The sequence below is a fragment of the Pristis pectinata genome, chromosome 13, assembly GCF_009764475.1.
Source record: "Pristis pectinata isolate sPriPec2 chromosome 13, sPriPec2.1.pri, whole genome shotgun sequence".
In the NCBI taxonomy this organism is placed as follows: Eukaryota; Metazoa; Chordata; class Chondrichthyes; order Rhinopristiformes; family Pristidae; genus Pristis; species Pristis pectinata.
Window position 1 is genome coordinate 42,604,623 of NC_067417.1, and position 24,278 is coordinate 42,628,900.

General features: G+C 40.8%; 1 protein-coding gene across 2 annotated transcripts in view; it reads left to right on the plus strand.

The window, feature by feature from the left end:
* The window catches only part of phaf1 (phagosome assembly factor 1), a 70,905-nt gene that overhangs the window by 24,753 nt on the left and 21,874 nt on the right, over positions 1 to 24,278 (plus strand). For both annotated transcript variants that reach the window (XM_052028588.1, XM_052028589.1), the window contains exons 4-8: positions 7,051 to 7,094; positions 15,071 to 15,150; positions 19,569 to 19,663; positions 21,114 to 21,211; positions 22,293 to 22,405. In XM_052028588.1, coding sequence (XP_051884548.1) covers positions 7,051 to 7,094; positions 15,071 to 15,150; positions 19,569 to 19,663; positions 21,114 to 21,211; positions 22,293 to 22,405 — 430 coding nt within the window. The remainder of the gene's footprint in view (positions 1 to 7,050; positions 7,095 to 15,070; positions 15,151 to 19,568; positions 19,664 to 21,113; positions 21,212 to 22,292; positions 22,406 to 24,278) is intronic.

Consider the following 24,278-nt stretch of genomic DNA (forward strand, 5'->3'; position numbering starts at 1 on the left):
GTCACAATGCCGCATTGGTTTACTTTGCTGAGACTATGAACAGCTAATTTGTTAATATAAATAGTGAACAGCTGGGGGTCCTGGTTTCTGATGGATGTTTTCTTCAAACTGCACATTATGTTCACTTTTCCAACGGGGGTCCCATTCCATGCAATTACTATTTAACTTGTCTCTTTACACAAGATAAGATCTAAGAGTCCTAGTCCCTAGTTGGTTCCATGGCATTGTTCCAGAAAACTGTCCCAAATAGATTCTGTGAATTCATCCTCCAAATTGCTTTTGGCAATTTCTTTTGTTCAGTCTGTGTGTAGGTTAAAGTACTCTGATTATTATATTTCATTTGCTAAAGGCTTTTTTCATATTTCTTGGTTAGTTTGTTCTCCAAATATATTCCTCATGTAAAGGGGCCTGAAAACTACTCCAACCAGTGATGTTGTCCTCCATCTCTAATACCCACCATACCAGTTCTATTTCTGTTCTTCTTGGTCTAGGTATTTTCTCACTACTGTGCTTAATTTGGTGTTTATATAAAATGTATCATCTCAGTTTGATTTTCTGAACTTTATAAACTTCAAGGACCCAGAAATATTTAATTCTTTCCCCCTTAGTCACCTTGCAGCTACATCTCTTTAATAGCTATTACATCAGCTATTTGACTCCAGATGAAAAAATAGTACTTTTTTTAAGAATGCCTTTTCTAATGTTGTGCCACTTTTTTTTCTAGAATTAACTTTGCATATTGATTTCACTGTTACAGTTAAACACTGTTCTTTACCATCTCAATAAGCTTTATCCGGTTTTACTGTTTTACGAGACTGAAAATTGATTTTTGCAAAAGTCATCTGGAAACTTGACAGTAAATTAATTAATCTTGGCGGGGGGCGGGTGGGGAGAAGGGGAGGCATTTAAAGAGATTCAAGGAGTTCAGTGTAAATGTTCCTAGAAGGGAAAAAAGGGAGGGACTACTAAATCAACACTGAAAAGGTGCACAGAAGGTAGGATAAGAATTCTCAGTTAGGAACTAAATTTTAAATTGACATCCACCCACTCACAAATTTCTGTACTCTCAAAATTCCTGACTGAGCCAATGCAGCTTTAACAGAATGCTGAATCAGGAAGGAGAAGGCTGCATATCACAATAAGGTGTATTTTCTTCCAGCCAACGCAGAACCTACACTGTTCCTGAAGCTGATTAAGGAATGTAGGCTGGCAGGCAGAACAGATGATGCTGAGTTGAGAACAATTTGTGGAATTTAGGGTCCATTTTGATAGCAAACATTATTAACCCTTTAGGAATCTTATCCACTCCTGTGCCACTTCTCTATTGACACTAGTGTGGGTGGTGGCGCATCTGGTTAGGTTAATGGACTGGTAACCTAGATGCCTGGCCTATCAATGAAAGATTTAAGTTCAAGATCCATGTGGCAGCTATGGAATTTAAATTTGGTCAATTCAGTTTTTAAAATTCTAGTCTTAGTAATTGTGATCGTGAAACTACTTGATTGTTGTATATCTCAACAGACTGGTTCACTGTTGTCCTTCAGGCAAGAAAATACACTGCCCTTTCCTTGTGAAGGCAGAGCCACAGCAATGTGGTTGGCTCTAGGCTGCCCTCCAAAGTCACTGGCAAACCATGAAATTGTGTCAAAAGCTACCCTCTTAAAACAGAATAAGAATAAATCTGGACAGTCCACCGCCATTAACCAAAGCACTGAATTTGGTCATGTCAGCATCTGGGGGGAGAAGTCTGAATTGGTAGAGCTGTCTCTTGCATTAGTCAAGTACCATCCAGACATGGGTGTTGTCATAGAATCTTACTTTTCTGACATCACCAAAACAATCCCTAGGTATATTCTGTTCCACTAGCAGAACAGACTCTTCAACAGTGGGCATATTGCAGTATACTGTCTGGTGAGAATGGTCCTGGGAAACCTCCGTATTGGTTCCAGATCCCATGAAATCCTGCAACATCAACACAAGCAGGGGTAAATAAACCATCTGCTGATTACCACTATTGTCCTCAGTTAGTGCTTAACCCTGTGCTCTTCCATGTTGAACAATGCTTGGAGGAAGTATTGAGAGTAGGATAAGATATGAAGAACTTATCTACCGCTGCCTTAAAAATATTCATGGACTCTATTCATACCTCTATTGCCCTGTGAGGAAGAGTTCCAATGGCTCACCAAAATATAAACCACCTCCTGTCTTCATCCGATTTGTGCACAGCATTGGTCGCCATGGTGATCTGTGATGTGCACAGTAATCCAGATGTGGTCTCTCTAATTGCTCAATGTAACTGAGGCAGGGCACAGAATGTCCTTTCAGTAGAGAAGTTCAATTTGCATCATCGTGACTGGCTCAGTCGCACCACCACTGAAGGATATAGCAGCCAGACTGAACCTGAAGCAGGTGGTCAGTAAACCAACAAGGATAAGTCTACTTGACCTCGTCTTCACTAACTTACCTGATACAGGTACAGTGATGTAGTGCTTAAGTTACTAGACTGACAGCCAGAGTTTTGGACTATTGTTCTGCAGAGACAAGGTCAAATCCACCTAATACTCCAACACTCTCACGATTGGGAACTTTAGTAGCCAAATAAATTTGCAATTTAAAAAGAAATCTTGTGCTAGTAAAGGTGAAACTATTTAATTGTAGTGAAGATCCATTTCATTCACTGATTCAGCCACAATTAGGAAATGGCAATAGATGCTGGCATTGACAGTGATGCTAACATCTTGTAAGTGGGGAGGGGGAAGAAAGTGCAATTGTCCATTATAACATTGGTAGGAGTGCCCAGGATACAATCCTTCTGGAGCCAAAGTCCCATCATCACACCAAGACCAATGAAATGTGAGAAAAATCAAATGGAATTGGTATAAATGGTGCCTGAGGTTGCTGCAGACCCAGTGGGCCTGTTGCCATGCTCTATGACTCTAAGATGTGGGAGATATGGGTAAAAAATAAATGAACAAGTAGCATTCACATGCAAATGGGAAATTTAAGTTTTCTGCTAACTGTCCCTCTTTCTGTTACACCAAGTCCCTAAGACTGCCTGTCATGACATGATTCATGCATTTAAATATGCTTGACCTCTGAGTTTTTTTTTCTTATTTGGCAGTCTCTCAGGATCAAGGATGACTTGCTTTCATTCCAGTCTGGTGTAGTGGATTCTGAGATGGCTGATGAGGCCATTGTGGGATATGCACGTTCTTCTACAGATGGGACAGGAGGCGTTTGATGGGACAGGCGGGTTTGTAGTTTGTGAGGTGATATACTCCTTCCACGGCTTACGCAGGGCTTCTGTGAGCTCCTGATCCATGGATTCAGAGTTCTTAATTCCATCGTGAGTGCACCTTCTCCACTTAGAGCAGTCTTGGACCAGAGATGCCTTGGGTGTTTCATTTCCTGACACTTCAGGAATATATCCTAATTCAAGAGTTGTGGAAGAATAGCCAAGGAATATGGTGAGACATCTGCTTTCCTCATAGATTTCCAAAATTTTAGTTATGTGTCACGATCCTCAGCACTGACTGGTAAATCATGCAAAAGATGCATTTCAGATTCAGTATCTGCTGACCTGTATCAGGCAGGAGAGATAGACCAATGTATTTTTTTTAATGGAAAAGGTATGGAATTGGTTATTTGCATAGCTGGTTAATTTGCCAGTGTGGGTGGAATTTTTATTCCTTTTCATTAAAGCTATTCAGTCTAGGCTGGAGTGATTGTCCTCATTAAATGTGCTCCTTTGAGATCCTGCTGAATGAATTATGTCAAGTTTGCTTTTGCTGGGTTCTGCAGAAGAATATTTAATTTTAGTTTCTTTCGTAAGGAACAGTCAGACTCATTGGGCAATGGTTCTCAACCTGGAGAGTAGTTGCGACCAGTGGTGTTAGATTTTAGCTTTCTAACTTGATAGTGAACTGACTCTCTAATTACTCAGAGATTGGCATCAAGTGTCACTTGTTTAGTCATCTTTTGGGTTGGAGCCAAAGCATTGAGAAAGACATCTGAAAAATCAGCATAGAATCCATGCTGTCATAGAACGGCACCATGCTCTTGTGTTCCTGGTTTCTACAGAATGCTCTGTCTGTCTTTTTGTTCCTAAGTTATGAATTTACCCTTTGTTTCCTGATTTGCTTATGACTAAACACTTTCAAAAAGAACTAACATTTCTAGTTATTGCATGTGGAATGAAAAAAAACATTGGTAACTTGGATCAATGTTAGCCCTCAGGCCTCTGAGTCAAAACCATGTCGGCTCAAGCCAGAGGAATTTGCATAAAATCTAGGCTGAGACAGATGCAGAAGATTTTGCAGAACCATTCAAAGAGCTGTGGAGTTCATGGGTGCACTGGGAGCGAGGTAGCATTTAGTCCTCAGTACTCTAACCTCCTTGCAGTTAAAGCTAATTAACCATTTGTGTTTCTAATTGCATGGTTTGCCTTCATATTAGTTTTCTGTACTTCAGGTGCAAACAGACACACATCCCTCTGAACAGCAGTATTTAATTGTTTCTCACTATTTTAAAACAAAATTCTCTTTCTACTTCACATTTTTGTCTGTTTTATTCTGTCTGCCACCTTTTTGTGCATTCATTTAATTTGTCTGCCTTCCTTTACTGACTTTGTCATAACCTACTTTCCAACCTAGCTTTACATTGGCAGCAAACTTGAATACATTATACTGGAACCCTTTGGTAACTTCTAAATTTCTCTCAATCTTCATCATTTTATGTCACATATTAATCTATTATCCTTGTTTCATTCCCCATAGATGGATTACTTTGACCATGAAACTTTAATTTCTCAGTAGAATATATTCCCTAATAATGAAATATTTCAAATGTTTGCCATTGCTCATCTGCTGTTGATTCTTCATAATCTATTTTAGCCAACATATTTAAGAAATAAACTATTTAAATTTAAGTCTCTATTTCAGAGCAAAGAGAAATCCATGTGCAATAAGACCGAGCTAGAGACCGTTGCAAAAAGCAAGAGATGTGAGCGTGAATATTATTTTTAACAGACACCTGATTAAATATGAAGGAAAAGAAAAGTAGAAATCCTATCCAAGAGCAAATCAGAACAGAAATTCTTCCAGGCAGTCATTCCTGGAAGAGAAGTGCCAGGGAATTAAATGCTTAAAAAAAAGGCAAACAGTCTGCAGGCACATGCTTGAAACCTAAAAGGAGAATAGAAAATGTGCTGGAAATATTGAGCAGATCAAGCAGCATCTCTAAAGAGAGAGAAACAGTTAGAATTTACTTGTTATCAATTTTAACAAGTACAAAGGACGAGAAAGTGGGGGAAATGGAGAAAAGAACAAAATGGAGTGGAGACACAAGTGATTGAATAACAATAACAGTGGTAAAAGGCAATGGGACAAAACAAACAAAAAAAGTCCTGGCCAAGAAATTCCTTTCCTACTTTTAACTAAGGCTAAAACAGCATTGCATAGCAGCCAATACTTTTATAAATACCCAAAAGATCGAAATCTTCTATTGCAAGGTTCTCAGAACAGTGTTGTTGGGTTTCCCATAATAAAGATGCACTGTGTCAGCTTCAGTGCACGCTATTCTGTAGATCTATTGCAAGATGTCTCAGTTGTCAGTACTTAGCCTCATATCAGTGATCTTTTGGTCAGCCCTTATAGGGACAAACACACACACAATACAAGCCACACTGCTTCAATGGCTGGAGAATGCTGCTGCTTCATGAATTGATGCTACAGTGATGAGAGAAGGGAGGCTGAGTGCTCCCAAAGTCTGGGGTCGTGGACAGGCTGGTGGAGGACAATTTCTGCAGGAAATCCCCAATCTAGTCAGGTGCTCCTAGCAGGAAGTTGCTAGTGAGGTCTCATTAAGAAGTAATATACATGAGTGCAGTCTACAAATGCCTCACTCAGTTCTTCATATTCACTGTCTCCTTGCTGCTGCTCTGCGTCACCGGCTGTTCTCCATCTTGCTGGATCTGTGCCCAAGTATTAACCAGCAACAGGCCTTTGCCCGCCGAGATTGTACCCTGTTCACTCAGGTTTGACCAATGTGGCAAAGCCAGTAAACAAAATAGAACACAAAGTTATATCGCTATATAATGAGAGATCTGTATCCACCAGTCGTGTATGTATTTTATAGCAGCTGACCTTTGGCCACCAGCAGTATACATTGTCCAAAGCTGAATGTTGACCTGGATATGGAGTCTGAAATGTGATAATGACTACGTAATTTTTTTTGCTGTAGATATTGACTGATGGATGATTTTTAGACTTGACAGTAAGGATAAAAATCTTAAGAATAAAGCCATGGGATCTTTATAACCTACCTAAGTACCAATAGGACCTTGGTTTAACGTTTCATTCAAAAGGCTGCATCTTCAATGGTGTGGTGTATTCTCTGTACTGTGCTAGAGTCTAAGTTACTGCATTATCTGGTATTATAACTCTGTATTTTTTTTATCCACAATCTTTTCCACATTGGCCAGACCTTAAATGAATCCAGGCTCTTTCCAGTGGCAATGTGCTTATCTGAAACAAGTCCCATGTTTGATAGAGTACTTGTTACCAGAGAGCCTAAAGAGGTCTGCAGTACTGGTGACCGAGGTGTTATGAGGTACTTCCACTCATTGTATGGGTTGGAAGTCATTTCAGTCCATTTACCTGAACCATCCCTTTAATCTATTAATCCAGATGGAGAGCCATTACCTGAAACTTCCTTTTTCCCTTAACTGTGCGGTGCTAAATTTTGCTCACATTGGCTCCTTTGTAAGTTGATTGTAAATTGCAAGTTGTGGATCATAAATCCCTTCAGAAAAATGATGTAGGTTGTTTTCTATCCTACTGATAGTTATCCAATTATTTTAGAACCTTGCCAGGCCTTGTACTTAATGAGGAGTGTTGGTTGCTCTAGGACTGCTTAATTGATTTGTTAATCTTTAGCCAATGCCCTGCATCTCCTGTTTTTCTTGATATAGGAATGTATATGGTGCCCAAGATGTTTTGTTCCATTGAGTCAGCAGCTCAAACTGATCTTGCAATCTTCTTCTCTCCATAGGTGATTGAAGTTTATGACTTGAGTAAAGTTAAATTGAAATACTGGTGAGTGGTTTTACTATATTGTGTTAGTATGCCTCAAGAAGAGCAATCATGCTGCAGTCCCAAGTATAGGTCGGTGGCCTGTGCAAGGGTACTGAGTGTGCAAGTTGGTTCAAAGTTTGATTGTCTTCTAGCGGCAGAACAATTGAAGGAAGTCTGGAGAAACGAGTGACGACAGATGCTAAATTTGGAGCAAAAAGCAAACTGTTGGAAGAACTCAGCAGGTCACGTAGCACCTGTGGGGGCAGAGGGATGATCGATGTTTCAGGTCGTGACCCTGCATCAGGACCCACTGAGCTCTTCCAACAGTTTGTTTTTTTGCTGAGGGAAGTCTGGTCCTGAATTGATCGATCTTCACTGAGGTCTGGTTGCTGTGATGTTCCCAGGGTTTTGGAAAATTGTAGTTGCCTTTGTTCAATTATTGTCATCTGATTAAAGATTATGAGCACTTTATATTCCCACTGATTTCTTGCTTAATAGGTGAAATGCAAGAAAATAATATAATTGTTACGCTTTTACACTGGAAAATAAAACTCTTCCAGCATTTATTTTACCTTCATTTTAACCTTTTATAAGGAGACAGTCCTGTGGCAGGAAATGGGGAAGAAAGTTTTAAATTTGGATGAAACCTGGAAGACAGAGGCACAAGGCTTAGTCAGCAATCTAAACTGGCCTTGCACTTAAGTGCTTTACCAGAACAGTCACCAGTATTTCACGATCACATTTCACAGTCTGGAACTTTCCACAGGAAACAAACCCTACTGTCCATACCTATACAGTAGTACACTAACAGTATGTTGTGTACTTTTTCCATGCCCTTTGGATGGTGGAATGCAACTAGATTTAAATCTGAGTTTAGCAGGACAGGACTTGAACCTGTGCTTTCTGATCCATGGAACTTGCCTGTCCCATACCATTGAGCTTTCAAAACTGGAGGAATAGTTTTTTGAAAAAATACTATCAAATATTGGACAGCTCTTGCTAAGTTAGAGGGAGATTATCCATAAGTAGAAAATGTACCACAGAATTGGCTCAAAGGGTCCAGAACATCAAACTCAAATATTAATTTGAGAGATTTGAGAAAATTAATTATCCTTGACACAAGGTTCAATAATTGAAGAATGGGACATTGTAATGCTTGTGTTGATTAGTGTGAATGTTTTTTTTAAGGTATCTTGCACTTCTATATGTCTCAGCTGAAAGCAGGAGGGTAGGCAGTTGATTTTCTTATGAGCCTTACTAAATGTTTCTCTGAAGTGGCCACCAAGAGTTAAAGAAATCAAGAAATGATTTTTGGCTCCAAACTTTCTCATCTCGCATTAATGCAGCTGAGAACTCCATGGAGTATGTGATGGAATGGTTTGCATTCTTGTAATGTCACAACACTGGAATAGCAATTTTTATGCCTTTTTTTAACACTGCTATCGCTGAAAATGATCATCATCATAAACAATATATTTTCTTGACAATTTTATCAACAATTGTCACAGGTTATCGAAGAATAATTCGAAAAAGCCAAGTTCTACCTTGATAATTGTACAGCATTTGCATAATGTTGCTATGGGCCAAGAATTGCAGTACAAGGCCAATGAAGATTGAGGAAAAGGTCTATGGATTTTTAAGATGGAAGTAAACCACATTGCATTTTTTTTGTACTCTATGGATTATATATTACTTTGCAGGGTCAAGATTAATAGGACTCTTGCCCAGCCATTTCAAATACATGTCCTGACTGTGTCACTTAGACCCTATGGAAAAAAAAATTGGGAGGGAACTGGCTTCGAAAACAAAATGTAGAAGAGAATAAGGCATCACTGATTATTTGATTTTAAAAACAAAACAAATGACCCAGTGATCTTAACTGGAAATCCAACTCTCTCTTTTAGTGGACAGCCTACAGATACAAATAATTGCCATTTAATTTTAAATACCCATGTTTGCACAGTGTGCTATGAACATTGAGAAAACAATTTTTGGATGGTAATGAGTCAGCACCAAATGTCCTTTTTGTCATCTTGGGAGATTAATTATAATGGGATTACCTAGCACTGATTCAAACTTGGACCTTCTTGTCTGTGTTCACCCATTGAATTGATAAGCCAGGAAGAGCCTTGAATCGTTGTTACCTAAACTCTGTCAAAGTTTTCCATCGATCTTTGCTTTAAGTGATCCATTTCTTCCTGGTTAGGGAAGGACATATTTTCAAAATTGCCGTAGATAACACTTGGGATAAGCGGGTGCGATGCCCCGAGAGAAAATGGCCTATAATGCTCTTTAGCCAGATCCAGTAAAACTCCGATAATCCAGTATCCAATTGTTTAGAGGTCCTGATGCTCTGGCATCTGGCTAAGTCGTGAGTCTGTAATGTGAGCCAGGCATCCAGAGAGAGAGTGGGATGTGCAGCGAGAGTGGTGGCTTCAGAGCCTGGCCGGGACTGGGGTCCAGACTGTGGGCCAGGAGTGAGGCTGGAACAAAGGAACAGGCGGTCAGTGCCAGCGTCCAGAGTGCTTGTATGTTTCTTGCCCCTTTTAGACTTGCTGGATTCACTGAAGATTTTATTATACTATGTAACACGCAATAAAAAGTGAAATAGAGGCGTGTTTAGGTATTGATAGGAGTTGCATGCAGTAATCCAGAAAGTTTGCACTGCCAAAGTCCCAAAGGTGCCGGAGTTTTACTGTACAGGTCCTCCCCAGGTTACAGCAGGAAACAGTTTGCAAGTCAGAAACGCAGCTGCACACTGCCAGCAAATCTCCCCCATTCGTCTCCCAAGTACTCATTCGTATGTATGGGCTGTACATAATTCAGGTGTTCGTAAGCTGGGAAAGATGTGCAGTGGCCATTGGAGGAAATTGGTTCAGCTCATCTGGTTGCTGCACAGATGATTCAAGATTTTGAGTGCCTGTGGGGGTGGTGGGCAGAGGGATGGTGCAGACTGATTGTCCAAATCCCTCTGGGAGCCACACACTTAAAAGATATTTTGTTTTGGTTATCCCAAACTAGATACTGATTTTTAGTCACATATATTAAAAACTAAAATGCCAGAGTCTATTATCAACCCAGTATCTGCTCAGATTTTCTGAACCAAGCCACTCCACTGACGAGACACTACACCTTGATATGCATCCATTCTTGGACAAGCTGCAAGTACCTTTAGCTTCTGGCACATGCTGCATTACCTTGCCATAAATTCCATCGTCTTCTGGGACCACTGTCTCAAGCTGAACCAGACTTTTCACCTTGACATCTTACTCAGCCCTGAACTGAGCTATGGACATTCCCAACAAAGATTGCCCTTTCCCACCTGTGACAGGAGCATTTCTTCAGACCCTCAGATCTGTTATATCCTTCAATTATGTCATGGTTCACCTGTATCTCAACTGCACCCACCTGCCTTGGTTCTGCAATCTTTAATATCCTTGTGTAGCAAAAACATAGCCGTCTCTGCTGCACAATTGTTGCTGAAATTCTTGCTTTGTATTAAGAACATAGGAAAATGGAGCGGGGGCCATTTGCTCTTCAGGGCCTGCAGTGTCATTTCTCAGGGTTGTGACCGATTGTCCATCTCAACACTATTTTCCTGCACTATTCCCAAATCCCTTGATTCCCTTAACATCCAGAAACCTATCAATCTGTTGTAAATGAACAATGATTGAACCTACACAGCCCTCTGGTGTAAAGAATTTCAAAGGATCACCACTTTCCTCATCTCAGTCTAAATACACTAGCCTTTATTCTGAAACTGAATGCTAGTTCTAAACTGCAGCCACAGGAAACATCCTCCCTATCAAGCCTTGTAACAATTTTACATTCTGATAAGATCTTCTCTCATTCTGTTAGACTCCAGAGAATGCAGGCCTAATTGACTCGATCTCTCCTTATAAGGCAAATCCACCATCCCTGGAACAACTCAGGTGAACCTTCATTGTACTCTCTTTGTAGGAACGTTTGATCAGAAAATAAAAAGAGACATATGGCAGGTATAGGCAACTGGAATCGGGGAATATAGAGCATATAGAATAGTACTTAAAGAAATTAGAAGGGTGAAAGAGGGTTGTGAAATATCCTTGGCAAATAAGATTAAGGAGAATCCCAAAATATTCTGGAAATGTATCAGGAACAAAGAGGGTAGCCAGGGAAAGAATGGGTCCCCACAGGGGCAATCTGTGTATGGAGGCAGGCTATGTGGGCGGGGTCCTAAATGAATAGTTTTCTTCTGGATTCAACCAGGAGAAGGATGTGGAGATGTTAAGTGTTAGGGGACATATAAGGGTCAACAAATCCCTACAGTCTATCCCAGGTTGCTGTGGGGAAACAAGGGAGTTGCTAGCTGGGCCCTGATGCAGATTTTCGCAACTTTGTTAGTCACACATTTGGTCCCAGAAGAATAGAGGATAGCTAATGTTGTTCCTTTACTTAGGAAGGGTAGCAGGGATAAGCCAGGTAACCTTGGCCAGTGAGTTTTGTGTCAGTGATAGGGGGGTTATTGGAGAAAATTCTAAGGGGTAAGAGTTGGATAGGGGGCTGATCAGAGATAGTCAGCCTCTCAAATTTGATTGAGTTTTTTTTTTGGAGGAGGTAAATAAGAGTTTTGATGAAGCAGGGTGTGGTAGACATTGTCTGTACAGACTTCAGTAACACATTTGAGAAGGTATCACATGTTAGTCTGGTTCAGAAGGTTAAGGCATGTGGGGTCCAATGCAAGTTGGCTGATTGGATCCAAAATTGGCTTGGTTGATGGGAGACAAAGTAGTGGTGGAAGGATATTTTTCCTGATTGGAAGTCTGTGATCAGTGGTGACCCACGGATCATTGCTGGGACCTTTGTTGTTGGTGATTATATATTAATGACTTGGATGTGAATGTAGGAAGTATGATTTAGTAAACATGGATGAAACAAAAGGTGGTGGTGTGGATAGTGAGGAAAGTTGTCTAAAGCTACAGCAGGATATAGATCAGATGGAAAGTTGGGAGGAGTGTTGGCAGCTGAAATCTAATCCTGACAAGCGTGAAGTGATGCATTTGGGAAGTCAAGTAGAGGTTGGACATGAACAATAAATGGTAAGGCGCTAAGGAAAGTTGAGGGACCTTGGGGATCAAGTCCATATTTTCCTGAAAGTGACAACACAGGAAGATAGGCTGGTGAAAGAGGCATATGATGCTTGCCTTCATAGGTCAGGACATAGAATCTAAAAGTTGAGACGTTTTGTTGCAACTTTACAAACACTGCTTAGAACACACTTGGAGTATTGTGTGTAGTTCTGGTTGCTGCACTGCAGGAAGGAAGTAGTTGCACTGGATAGATTACGGAGCAGATTCACCAGGATGTTGCCTGGGTTGGAGGACTTCAGTTAAGGGGAGAGATTAGATAAACTGGGTTTTTCTTGGAGCGAAGGAGGCAGAGGGCTGACCTGATGGAGGTGTATAAAATTATAAGGTACGTGGGTGGAGTCGATGGTCAGAATCAATGGGGCATAGGTTTTTATTTAAGCTGAGAGGAACAATTTTTAAAGGGGATTTAAGGGGAAACTTTTTTTTACATGGAGTGGTGAATATCTGGAAGTGGCTGCCAGAGGAATTGGTGAAATTGGATACAATCACCACATTTAAGAGACATTTGGACAGGCATGATAGAGAACAATATGGATCTAATGTAGGCAAATGAGATTAGTATAAATGGGCAAAAAAGTCAGTATGGACATCGTGGACTGAAAGGCCCATTTCCGTACCATACAACTCTATGGCTATGAGATGAAAATGATACACAATGCTCCAGGAACAATCTCACCAATGCCCAATAATAACTGCAGTAAGACATTGTTACTCCTGTACTCAAATCTTGAAATAAAGGCCAATATACCATTCACCTTCCGAATCACTTGTTGCACCTGCTTGATGATTTTCAGTGACTCTTGTACATGGACACCTATGTCCCTTCAAACATCAACATTACCCAATCTCTCAGCATTTAAAAATAAAATCTGCTTTCTGTTTTGTGCACCAGAGTGGATAACTTCATATGTTTCCACATAATTTATATCTGCCATGTTTTCACCTGCTCACTCAGATTGTCTATATCCCTTAAAGCCACTTAACATCCTCTTCCTCCCCACTCACAATCCCACTGAGTTTGGTGTCACCATCAAACTTGAAAATATGATGTTTGGTCCACTCAGTCAAATCTTTGATAACATTTGAATAGCTGGGACCAAACCACTGATCCCTGTGGCACCCTACTAGTCACAGCCTGTCAGCCTAAGAAAGATCAGTTTGTGCTAACTCTTCACTGTCTGTCCAATAACCAGTCCTCGGTCCATGTCTGTATATTACCTTGTGTCTCCTCTTGGCAGTTCCAATGCTCATTACTATCCCCCATTCTTCACGCTTTGTAGTTCCGAGGCTTTGAGTAGCTTGAAAATACCCCAGTAGGACCCTGTATCCAGATTTACAGTGGTAAAATAAAAATATACACCTTATTAAACAGAATTGCAGATATCATCACTAGTATTTCATGGTTACGTTTCATAATTTGGACCCTTGTTTAGGAGAAATGAAACCTGACATCCATGGGTCCAATGGGAAGGTAATTTCTTGTGCACGGTACAACAGAGCTTGTGTTTTCTGTAACCTAAAATTCTGGAATACATGATATAAGCATCTCTTGTCTGTCAAGAACAAAGTGAAGTACACCAATAAACATTTTTCACATTTGTAAATCAAAGAACTGGAGCATGCAAGGTTTACTTCCATGAAGAGGCCTTGGAGTATGTGAACACCACATAATCTGAGAAACTACGCAGCATGCAGTTGACTGACCGAGTTAAGCGCCTCCTAGAATACAACTGTCCACTATCGCTAAAAATGCAAATCATAAGTTCAAATGCCACTGCCACATAGCGAGACGTTTCATTGTACTTCAAAGTAAAGTTACACTTCTCAAGTTCAGCATGAAGTAAATTGTGTGAGAGGTACTTTCACTGATTCTGAGTTGTGTTTTTAAAAGTTCTCTAACCTATTAGTTCTTTTGCTTTAGCCTTCAGCCCCTCTATGGTTCTGTCTTATAAATTTTCCAATTCCAATTAAAGTTGGACTCAGTGTGACAGGCTAGCCTCTACATTTATATTGAAACTGGATTTGCTCACTTTCAAAAACGTTTCATCCAAGTTAAAGCCATTAATTTCTGCTCCAGGCTCCACACACCTTTCAGCTGTCTTGTGAAGGTATTTTTGCAAGGCAGCTTCTCCAACATGATGCAATGAATTGTTCTTAACTGGCAGACCTGTTTGCAATGGAATAGCATCTTATTTCACCATTGAAAACGAATGGCTTTGCTATTGCTTTTAAAAATTAGGAATTCTGTAGCTAATTGCTTTTTCGCTTTCTGCAATGATCACATGGGGAGCAAATAAACACCAAAGATTAATGCAAAACATTGTATTATCTATCATTAGAAAAGAGGGTGCTCAGAAATGGAAACTTTAAAGGAAAAGTCACAAATGCTAACAAAGCTTACTCCTTCACAAACCTGCCAGGTTATTGCCATTGAAGCCCATTTCATTGCTCCAGTGGCAGTGCTCATTTTCCTAAGGTGGGTCCTGTAGTCTGTATTTTGTGCACCATTGGTTGAACTCTAAGTTTAGTCTGTTCACCATTGGGCTCCTCCTGCAACATGAACACTGGTGGTGAGCAGTGGTTATTGTGACAAGTTGGGGAACACGTAGAAAGAATTCCTGTGGAAAGGAGTGCAGCAGAATGTAATCTCATTCTCAGCTTTTTACCAGCGAGCTACAAAAATAAATCGTAATGCTGTGTGACTGCAGGCTATAATACACTAAATTAAGGCCCAGGGTGATCTTTGAGGGTTGGAGAGGTGCGGGGGAGGATCAGTGGATATAATCTGTTGTACCTTATTCACTGAGACTCCATATTCTGTACCAAACCCTTCTATAATGGATATTTCTGATCTTTGTTATTTTGCAGTGGTGTACACTTCAACTCTCAGGCAATAGCTCCAACCATAGAGCAGATTGACCAGTCATTTGGAGCAACTCATCCTGGAGGTAAGATATCTGTGCTAAGAATTGAAAATATCTGATGAAGTGAACAGTGAGGCTTTGGAAAGGGTACAGGAGGTTTACCAGGATGTTACCTGGATTACAGGGTATGAGCTATAAGGAGAGGTTGGGCAAACTTGGGTTGTTTTCTCTGGAGAACTGGAGGCTGAGGGGAGACCTGATTGAAGTTTATAAAATTATGAGGGGAGTAGATCAGGTAGACAGTCAGAATCTTTCTCCCAGGATAGGAATGTCAAATATTAGAGGTGTGAAGGGGAAAGTTTAAAGGAGCTGTGTGGGGCAAGTTTCTTTTACACTGAGTGATAGGTACGTGGAATGGGCTGATGAGGGTAATGGTGGAAGCAGATATGATAGTGGCGTTTAAGAGGCTTTTAGATAGGCACATGAATATGCAAAGGATACGGATCATGTTTAGGCAGAAGAGATTTAGTTTAATTTGGCATCGTGTTTGGCACAGACATCGTGGGCTAAAGCACCTGTTCCTGTGCTATACTGTTCTATATTCTAAGTAGGTGTGCACTTAACTGAGGAGCAAGACTCACATTTTTGAAGGAGTGATAGATCTGCCACATGCTGCATCTACAGCTGTAGTTGCAGGGTTGTAGCTGTAAAAGTGACAGTGACTCTTAAGTATTCTGTCCGGGTTCTGTCCTGACTTCCGGGTTGCTGACATGTGGAGTTTGCACATTCTCCCTGTGATTGCATGGGTTTACTCCAAGTGCTCCATTTTCCTCCCACATTCCAAGGACATGCAGATTGGTAGGTTAATTGGCCATTGTAAATTGCTCCTAGTGTATAGGTGAATGATAGAATTTGAAGGGAGTTGATATGAATGTGGGAATAATAAAATGGGATGAGTGTAAATAGGTGCTTGATGGTCGGTGTGGACTCACCGGGCTGCAGGGCCTGTTTCTGTTGGTGTGTGACTACAATTCTGTGATTGAAAATATCCAGCCTCTAATGTGCTTTTGCAGCTACAATCATACAATGGTTGTTCCAGGCAAGCTTTTGATCAATGGGAATCCCTTCAAAATGTTGGTGATGGGATATTTGGTAATGGTAATGCTATTGCATGTTCAAGGTAGGTAATTAGTTTATAGCCTATTACCTTGCACTCTTGTGGCATAAATGTTACGTGCCACTACCCAAACCAAGTGTAAATGTCCAGTTCTTGTTGCAAATAGGCCCAAAATATGTCGTCAAAGGGTAATGGTTGACAGGTGTTTTTTGTGACTTGTGGGCTCAAGACTTGTTCCTTGGCTTATTGTAATGTATATTAATGATTTGGACTTAAACATAGAAGACATGATATAGAAGTTTGAAGATGATAATGATTTGCCACATGGCTGATGCTGAGGAGGAAAGCTTTAGACTGCAGGAAGATATTGATGGTCTGGTCATGTGAGCAGAAAAGAAGCAAGTGGAATATAAGAAACATAAAAAAAATTCTGCAGATGTTGGAATTTGGAGCAATACACAAAAAGTGCTGGAGGAACTCAGCAGGTCAGGCAGCATCTATAGAGGGAAATAAACAGTCTGCCCGAAACGTCAACTGTTTATTTCCCTCAATAGATGCTGCCTGACTTGCTGAGTTCCTCCAGCACTTCTTGTGTATTGTGCAAGTGGATTATAATCTAGAGAAGTGAAAGACAATGTATTTGGGAGATGCAGTGAGGCAAGGAACTGTACAGTAAATGTGGGAATTCCTTGAGTGATGTGGAGGAACAAAGGGATTTGAATACAAAGGGCAGTCAATAAGTTGGTTAAAAAGGCACATGGGTGCTTTTTATTAGGTTTAGGCAAACAACGTGAGGGTAAAGAGGTTACGCGAGAACTGTACACAACACTTATTAGATCACAGCCTGAGAACTGTGTTCAGTTCTGGTCATCTTGCAGAAAGATGTTGTAGCACTGGAGAGGGTCCAGAGGAGAATTACAAGGGAAATTGGAGTTTTGGGGAAAGATTGGATAAGCCAGAGTTCTTTTCTTTTGAAGAAAGAAAGACTGAGGGGAGACTGTGCATTATTCTGTGTATATAATTGAGGGAAATAGATGGAGTTATTGGGAAGGACTTACTCCCTTCTTTCCCTCAGCAGTGGGATCAGTAATCGGGGCCATGTGTTTAAAACAATTTCTGAAAGGATAAAAGCAGAGAAAAAAAATGTTTTTAATCCAAAGGGTGATAGGGGTCAAGAACTCACTGCCTGAAAGGGCCACAGCGGCAGAAGCCCTCATCACATTTAAAAAGTTTGTGATGTGTAGTGGCAGAGTGGTGACTTGCAGGGCTGTGGATCCTGTGCTGGAATGGAGATTAGGCTGCTAGCATATTATTGACTGGTACAGACACAATGGGTGCTTCCTGTGTTGTAAAGTTTCAATGATCTCTAAGAGAGGCAAGTACATTAGTGAGTTACCCACATCATGCCTGGATGATGTGCCTAACATGATTAAATAGCTGGCAGTGTATGGAACTTGTGAGATGTGAATGGGAGGCTGGAAGAATGATGATTATTTGAGCATGTGATGAGGCATATGGATTAAAAGGGACAGTTGCTGGGTCAATGGTGTGGCTGTGTTGTGTGGATTTGTGTACAAGGTAGTAACGCAGTTGCTGAGACATGGGCCTTCAGTGAACTTGACCAAGCATATGAAGTCTTTGTTTTGCAGCACTGCATCCATGCTCTTGGTGCTTTACTCCATTTGTTAATCTCTCCATCCCACTGTTGTTTGATTGTTTACATGACTCCCTGGCCCCTTTGGTACCAGGCGTCATTTCTTCCCCCCCTCCTTATCCACCAAGTAAACCAGTGCCAGGGTGGAAAATTGGCATTGCTGCTCTCAAGCATACTATCCCATGACTTGTTGCAACCTTTCTAAGCCTGTGGAGGGATATTCACCACCAGTTACAGACGAAGAGCCCCTCCCTTTTAGATGTGCAATCATGCATGAAACTGGACTCTGTATGTGCCAAGGCGAAAAAGGGCATGGTTAACGCTGACCTGGTTACCGAAATCTAGGGAGTGAGCTGGGAGCTCTAATTTTCTGTGCGTCCTGCACCAAATCAAATGGGCATGGATTAATTGTCGCTATATCTGGTGCACATTTTCCAATTCTGTCCAGTTTAGTCCCAAATGTTTCAGCACATGGATGCCCTTCCAACAATATTGGAAGCAGAACCCACAGTTTTTAAAAGGAATTGGATAACATTTTGAAGAACTCAAACTCTAAATAGAATTGGGAAACAACAAGAGAATGGTACTAACTGAGGACAGGCCTTTGAGAACTGGCACAGCTACAGTGAACTGAACGCCTCTTTTGGTGCATTATAATTCTGAGATTCTGAATTTGCAGTCAGTGTTTTACAGGTATACTCACTACATTTGCCTGAATGTTGTTTGAGAAGGAAATGTACTTTTGTACATCATAGACAGGGGCTTAAGCTCTTTCAGGTAATTAAAATTTTAGAAAAGTGGAACTCTAACCTTTTCATGCCTTTTTCACATCACTTTGTTGCCACAGGTTAGATGTTTTGCTCACTTATGAACTGGACATAACAGATCAGCAAGGATGCTTTTAGCACAAATGAATTGGTGGACAAGAGAGTGGAAAGCTTTTGTTTGCTGCTGCTATTTTGACATTCCCAGTTAGTTTAGGCATTATTAATGAAATGTCTCCTTTAATGTAGAGACAGGTTTACTTGCTAAGAGACTCAGAGAACCATGCATTGCTTGTCATGGTTGACCATGTGAAGTTGGTGCTTCTTTCTGGGATCTGTTAGGCATTTTCAGCACCATGAAAAGATGATGGGCAAGAAAGGTTGTATGTCAAGAAGTGAAGCAACACTGCACCTGATATTACTAGAATCAAGTAGCTTTGTTAAGGGAGTACAAACATTATATATTTGCATAATGATGGGTCAACTCATCTGAGCAGTGCAGTTGTGCTGAGGTTGTCACAATGATAGGAGCAATAAGCACAACTCTCTTGATAACAGCTACAAGCTTTTGTAGGTGGCTTTTCTGATTAATGCAGCGTGGAAGCTCGGAGAGAGAGAGTGCATGTGAAAGAGAACATGAGCTTTGGTGTACAGGTCCTCCCCACCTTGTGAACACCTGATTTATGTACAAGCCCGTACATTCGATTGAGCATTTGGGAGACCAGCGGGATGGATTTACCGGCTGCTGTGGGGCTGCAGGCACCTTCTACCACGTGGGAACTCAGTTCACAGCCACAATTCTGACTTGAAAACTGTTCGGGTTACAAACAAACTGCCGTGACCTGGGGACGACCTATGTTCAACACAGTTGGGAGGGTTGTAAAAGACAGATTGGTTTGCATGGTCAGGAGTTGAAATGTATTAGTTTTAATTTTATTACCCCTTCCGCTGTTTCCTCATTTTACAGTGTACAATGCAGCTGAACAACTTTTTCATCTCAACTTCCGAGGGCTTTCCTTCTCCTTTCAACTGGACTCCTGGAAAGAAGCTCCAAAATTTGAGGTGAGGGGATAAGTTCCAAGGGATCTTGGACATAGCAATAACTTTGCTTCTGCTAGGACAGCAATGGACAACTTCATCTCATGTCCTCTATAAGATAAGATATCTTTATTAGTCACATGTACATCGAAACACACAGTGAAATATATCTTTTGCATAGTGTTCTGAGGGCAGCCCGCAAGTGTCGCCATGCTTCTGGCACCAACATCGCATGCCCACAACTTCCTAACCCATACGTCTTTGGAATGTGGGAGGAAACCGGAGCACCCGGAGGAAACCCACGCAGTCACGGGGAGAACGTACAAACTCCTTACAGACAGCGGCCGGAATTGAACCTGGGTCGCTGGCACTGTAATAGTGTTACGCTAACCGCTACACTACCGTGCCTGCTCTACTTATTGGTGTTTAGAATTATGAGGTCTCTTTGAGAGGGATTGGCTGGGTAAATGCCAAGATTCTGATTCCTTTGGACAAAGAGTCTAGAAGGGGAGAGTAGTTTGAGTAGTTAAGAGACTATAGGGAAGAGTAATCGTAATATTTTTATAATAAAGATCAAATGTGATTTAGTTCAATCTGAAACCAGGGTTTTAAAGCTAAACAAAGTAAACTACAAAGGCATCAGGTGTGAGTTAGCTCTAAAACTAAATATAAACTAAGTTTTCAAATATAATGAACAAGCAATGTCCAACATTTATGGAATTAATATATAGTTTACAACAAATAAATATCTCTTTAAGGTACAAAAACCCAGCAGAAAAACCAGTCAGTCTATAATGAGACGTTAGATATAGTAATAGATAAAAGAAAGGGGCTAAAAATGTTGTTAAAAATAGTAGTTGACCTGAGGATTGAGAAAAAAAAATGTTCTGCAAAAGGAATTAAAGGAAAAGAAAAGAAGAATGCAAGAGTAATCTAGTGAGAAGCATAAAAACAGACTAAAAAAGCTTCTATAGATATCGAAAAAGGAAAAGATTAGCAAAAGTTAATGTGGGTCACTGAAAGACTGGGGCAAGATCAATTATACTGGGAAATAAAGAAATAGCAGAGGAATTAAACAAATATATAGTGTCTATCTTAAGAGAGAAACATGGAAAACCCAGAAATAATGGAGAGAGCTGCGTCGAGAGTGAATGGAACTGAAAGAAATTAATGTTAATTAAAAAGACAGTATTGAGAGAAGTGAATGGAACTGAAAGGCAGAGTGTCCCCAGCACCTGGTGGGGTGACAGTGAGTGCAGCTCGAAGGATAGCAAGAGAGCAGCAATGTAATGGAGGCCGTACAGTTTGGATGTGCAGTGGGTGTGGATTGGAAGTCAAGAGGGAGGTTGGGTTGAGTGTAATGAGGAGGTGTGGATACATTACTTGGCCGATTTTCTCTCGCTCTCTCTCTCTCGTTTTCCATTATTTGTTCTTGCTGATGACTATAGACAGCTTGAGTATTTTGTTTCCACAGCCGAAATTTGCTCACGGGCTGGCCTCCCTGCAGATTCCTCATGGTGCGACTGTGAAACGCATGTACATTTACACTGCAAACAGTCTACAGGACACAAAGTAAGGAAACTACCACAGAAAGAAGTTTCCACGTAGTTGTTTTCCTGATTTGTTTAGGTTCTCCAAACCATCAAATACTCATTGGGAAGAAGCGTGCTAGAGATGAATTTAGTATTTGTCAAGATGTCTTTAGCCCAAAAATTCAGTCGTGTAACCCCCTTATTATTAAGCACTATACAGGTAATATCAGGTTATTTCTGTAGTGGAGCACAGTTTGAGGTTGAATTGTGCCTATAGAAATCCGAATGACCAATGTGGTTCTGAATCACAGCTGTGCCAGGGAGACAATTTTTGCCTCAGATTTACAGCCACAGCGGCACATTTTACAGGGAGATTCCAGCCACGCACTAAGAACCTTTTTCAAAAAGGTCCCTGTATTGTAATGTAATTTATTGACTGGCCCCAAGTGACCCTGAGATCACCTAATTACCATATTCACTCCCTTCAAATCAGGTCCATAACCACGCCTCCCAAATCAGAACCCTAATTCACAACTCCCTTGTTTCCCACCTCCCCCCCCCAAGTCCAGATCAGACATCCTACCCTGACTCCCTGCACCCAAGCCCATACCCGTACCTCTCTGAGACAACCACAGTGGTGCAGTTTACAAAGACGAGTATGTGAAAGCCTTTCAGTAATATCCAATACCTTGGTCACCTCTTGCTGCAGAGTTTGCAACTGAACTGAATGCTGGTGAAGAGCAATTTGCATCTTTAACATAAATACCTGAAACTGTGTTGGTAGTTTCACGACTCAGGTTGCTGGCTGGCTGCTCCTTTAAAGGGCAGTGTATTTTATGACAGTCCCACAGCTGCAAGATAGCAATTAAAACCTAGCCTTGGTAGATTCTACTTGCTTGGATTGTACATTAATGAGTCTTGTCCAGTAAAACATTCCATGCTAATTAAAAGCAAGCTCCATAATGCTGAATGTTCGTTAAAACTGTTCCCTGGACAACGATAGTCAAAAAAAAGATGATGGAACTCTGCAATGTCAATAACCATCTGAAAAGAATGATTTATTTATCAATGAAGTTTCCTGAAATACCTGCATAGTGAGCACATCAATCTGGCTTTTACAGAGCTCCTATGATGCCACTGAGTTGTTTCTATGGTAACGTGTATGCAGAGACTGTTGAAGTATTGAGAGATCCAGTGGGACCCCTTGGCCTCCAATTGCGACTACTAACAGCAGGTAAAACTAAACATTTTCCTCTCTTTTGGTGTAGATGGAAGAAGAAGAAATCATTTCAGTGAAGGATGCAAATAATACCGTATTTGCTCTGCTTAGTGCATAATAATTAGAACTAACTCCCAGTGTATGAATGTGACAAAACTGTGATTGTAAATTTGTGTCATTGCAATACAAAACAGAATGGCACGGGATGATGGAGTGGGAACAGTGGTGTCGGTCACTGCAGTTATCTGTACTGCCTGAAACAAATCATGGGTGTTCTCTTAAACGGATGCAGTCTACCTAATAACTGTTTATGCAGCTTGTTTTTTTTTCCCTACAACAGGCTGCATTAGGGTTAAGTTGTAAGTTATTGGGCTGTAGAACAATTGTCACTCTTGTGTTTGCTATTTTTAGGGTTAGGATCTTGCATGACTTGGGAATCAGCATGACTCAGTTGATAACTTTCAATCAGATATTTGAGATTTGAATCCCATTGCCAAACTTGAGAGTTTAATATCGATTGGCTTTGGTGAAACGCTAATGAAACATCACATTAGCAGAGCTGTCATCCTTTGAAGATTTCCATCTACCTGTTCTGATGATTGAAAGATTTTCAAGCTCCAGTGGTGCTATACATGACATTGTACTATGTATAACCGTTAGCATCACAGTGCGTCAAAGTCATTCAGGTACTGAATTTTGGTATATTTAGGATATGGTACAACTTCCTCCTGCTCTGGATGGACTGCTTGCTTTACTATTTACACAATGCCATCCTTTACCTGCTCACTGATCGGCTTCCCACCATTGTATGTTGGAATGAAATGTTGGCAGAATGAAGGCCAGTTGAGAGCTTAAGTAATAAATGATTCTATTAACAAGCCAACTAGTATTGTTTTGAGAATTTGTATTCAAATTCCCTTGGAAAGGCTATTCTTTAAAACACGGCTCCTAATGTAAATGCAGGTTGTATTGTGATCACTTTCCTGGATTAAGTTTCTCAGCTATAGGCAGTTGCCATTTCCAGGATAGGACTGTGAAACTGAAATTTTAATAAAACTGCAGATGATGAAAATTTGAATTAAAAACAGAACATACTGGAAATACTCAGCAGTTCAGGCAGCACCTGTGGAGGGAAAAGCAGAGCTAATGTTTCAGGTCAATCACCCCGCATCAGAACAGCAAAAGAGAGGGGAAAAAGTGTGTTTAAAGTTGTAGAGGGAGAGGGTAGAGAGAAAAGGGCATATCTGTAGTAGGGTGGAGACAAAGGTTTGCTTGCTGACACAATGCTTTCAGAGCCATCTGGTTAATGGGTAAATGGGGAATATGAAAAAGAACATGCTGGAACTGTAAGATGCAGAACATAGCAGATGCTGGGAATCTAAAACGCAAAACAATGCTGGAAATACCCAGAAGATCAGGCAGCACCTATGGAGAGAAGAAAAACTGAGCTAAGGTGGATGACCGTGGGATAGGTGGCCAATTCTCACACAAACGGGAAAAGCCAGCTATCCTAAATCGTTGAATTCCTCATTGAGTCCTGAGTGTTACAGTGTGCCTAGACACAAGATGATGCGGTGTTCCATGAGCTTGTGTTGCCAAAGACAACTAGTCTTCCATCTAGGCATGTTGCCTAGGTACGTCTGAATAGTTTCAGTCAAGCTTTAGAGGGGAGGTTAGTTTCTGTAATTTTTGTAATAACTCAAACCCATATGGAGTTTTGAACTGAAGTCGCTGAGATTTTGAATTTCTCTTGAACTGAAGCCTTGGGTCCCCCTGCTGGTTCAGGTGAGTAACTGTATTGTGTGGGGAGATCTGCATCACATCTTAACAACTAGAAATGTTTATTGCTCAGTCTGTGCTGAATTTGCTATCCTTTGTAATGGTTGGC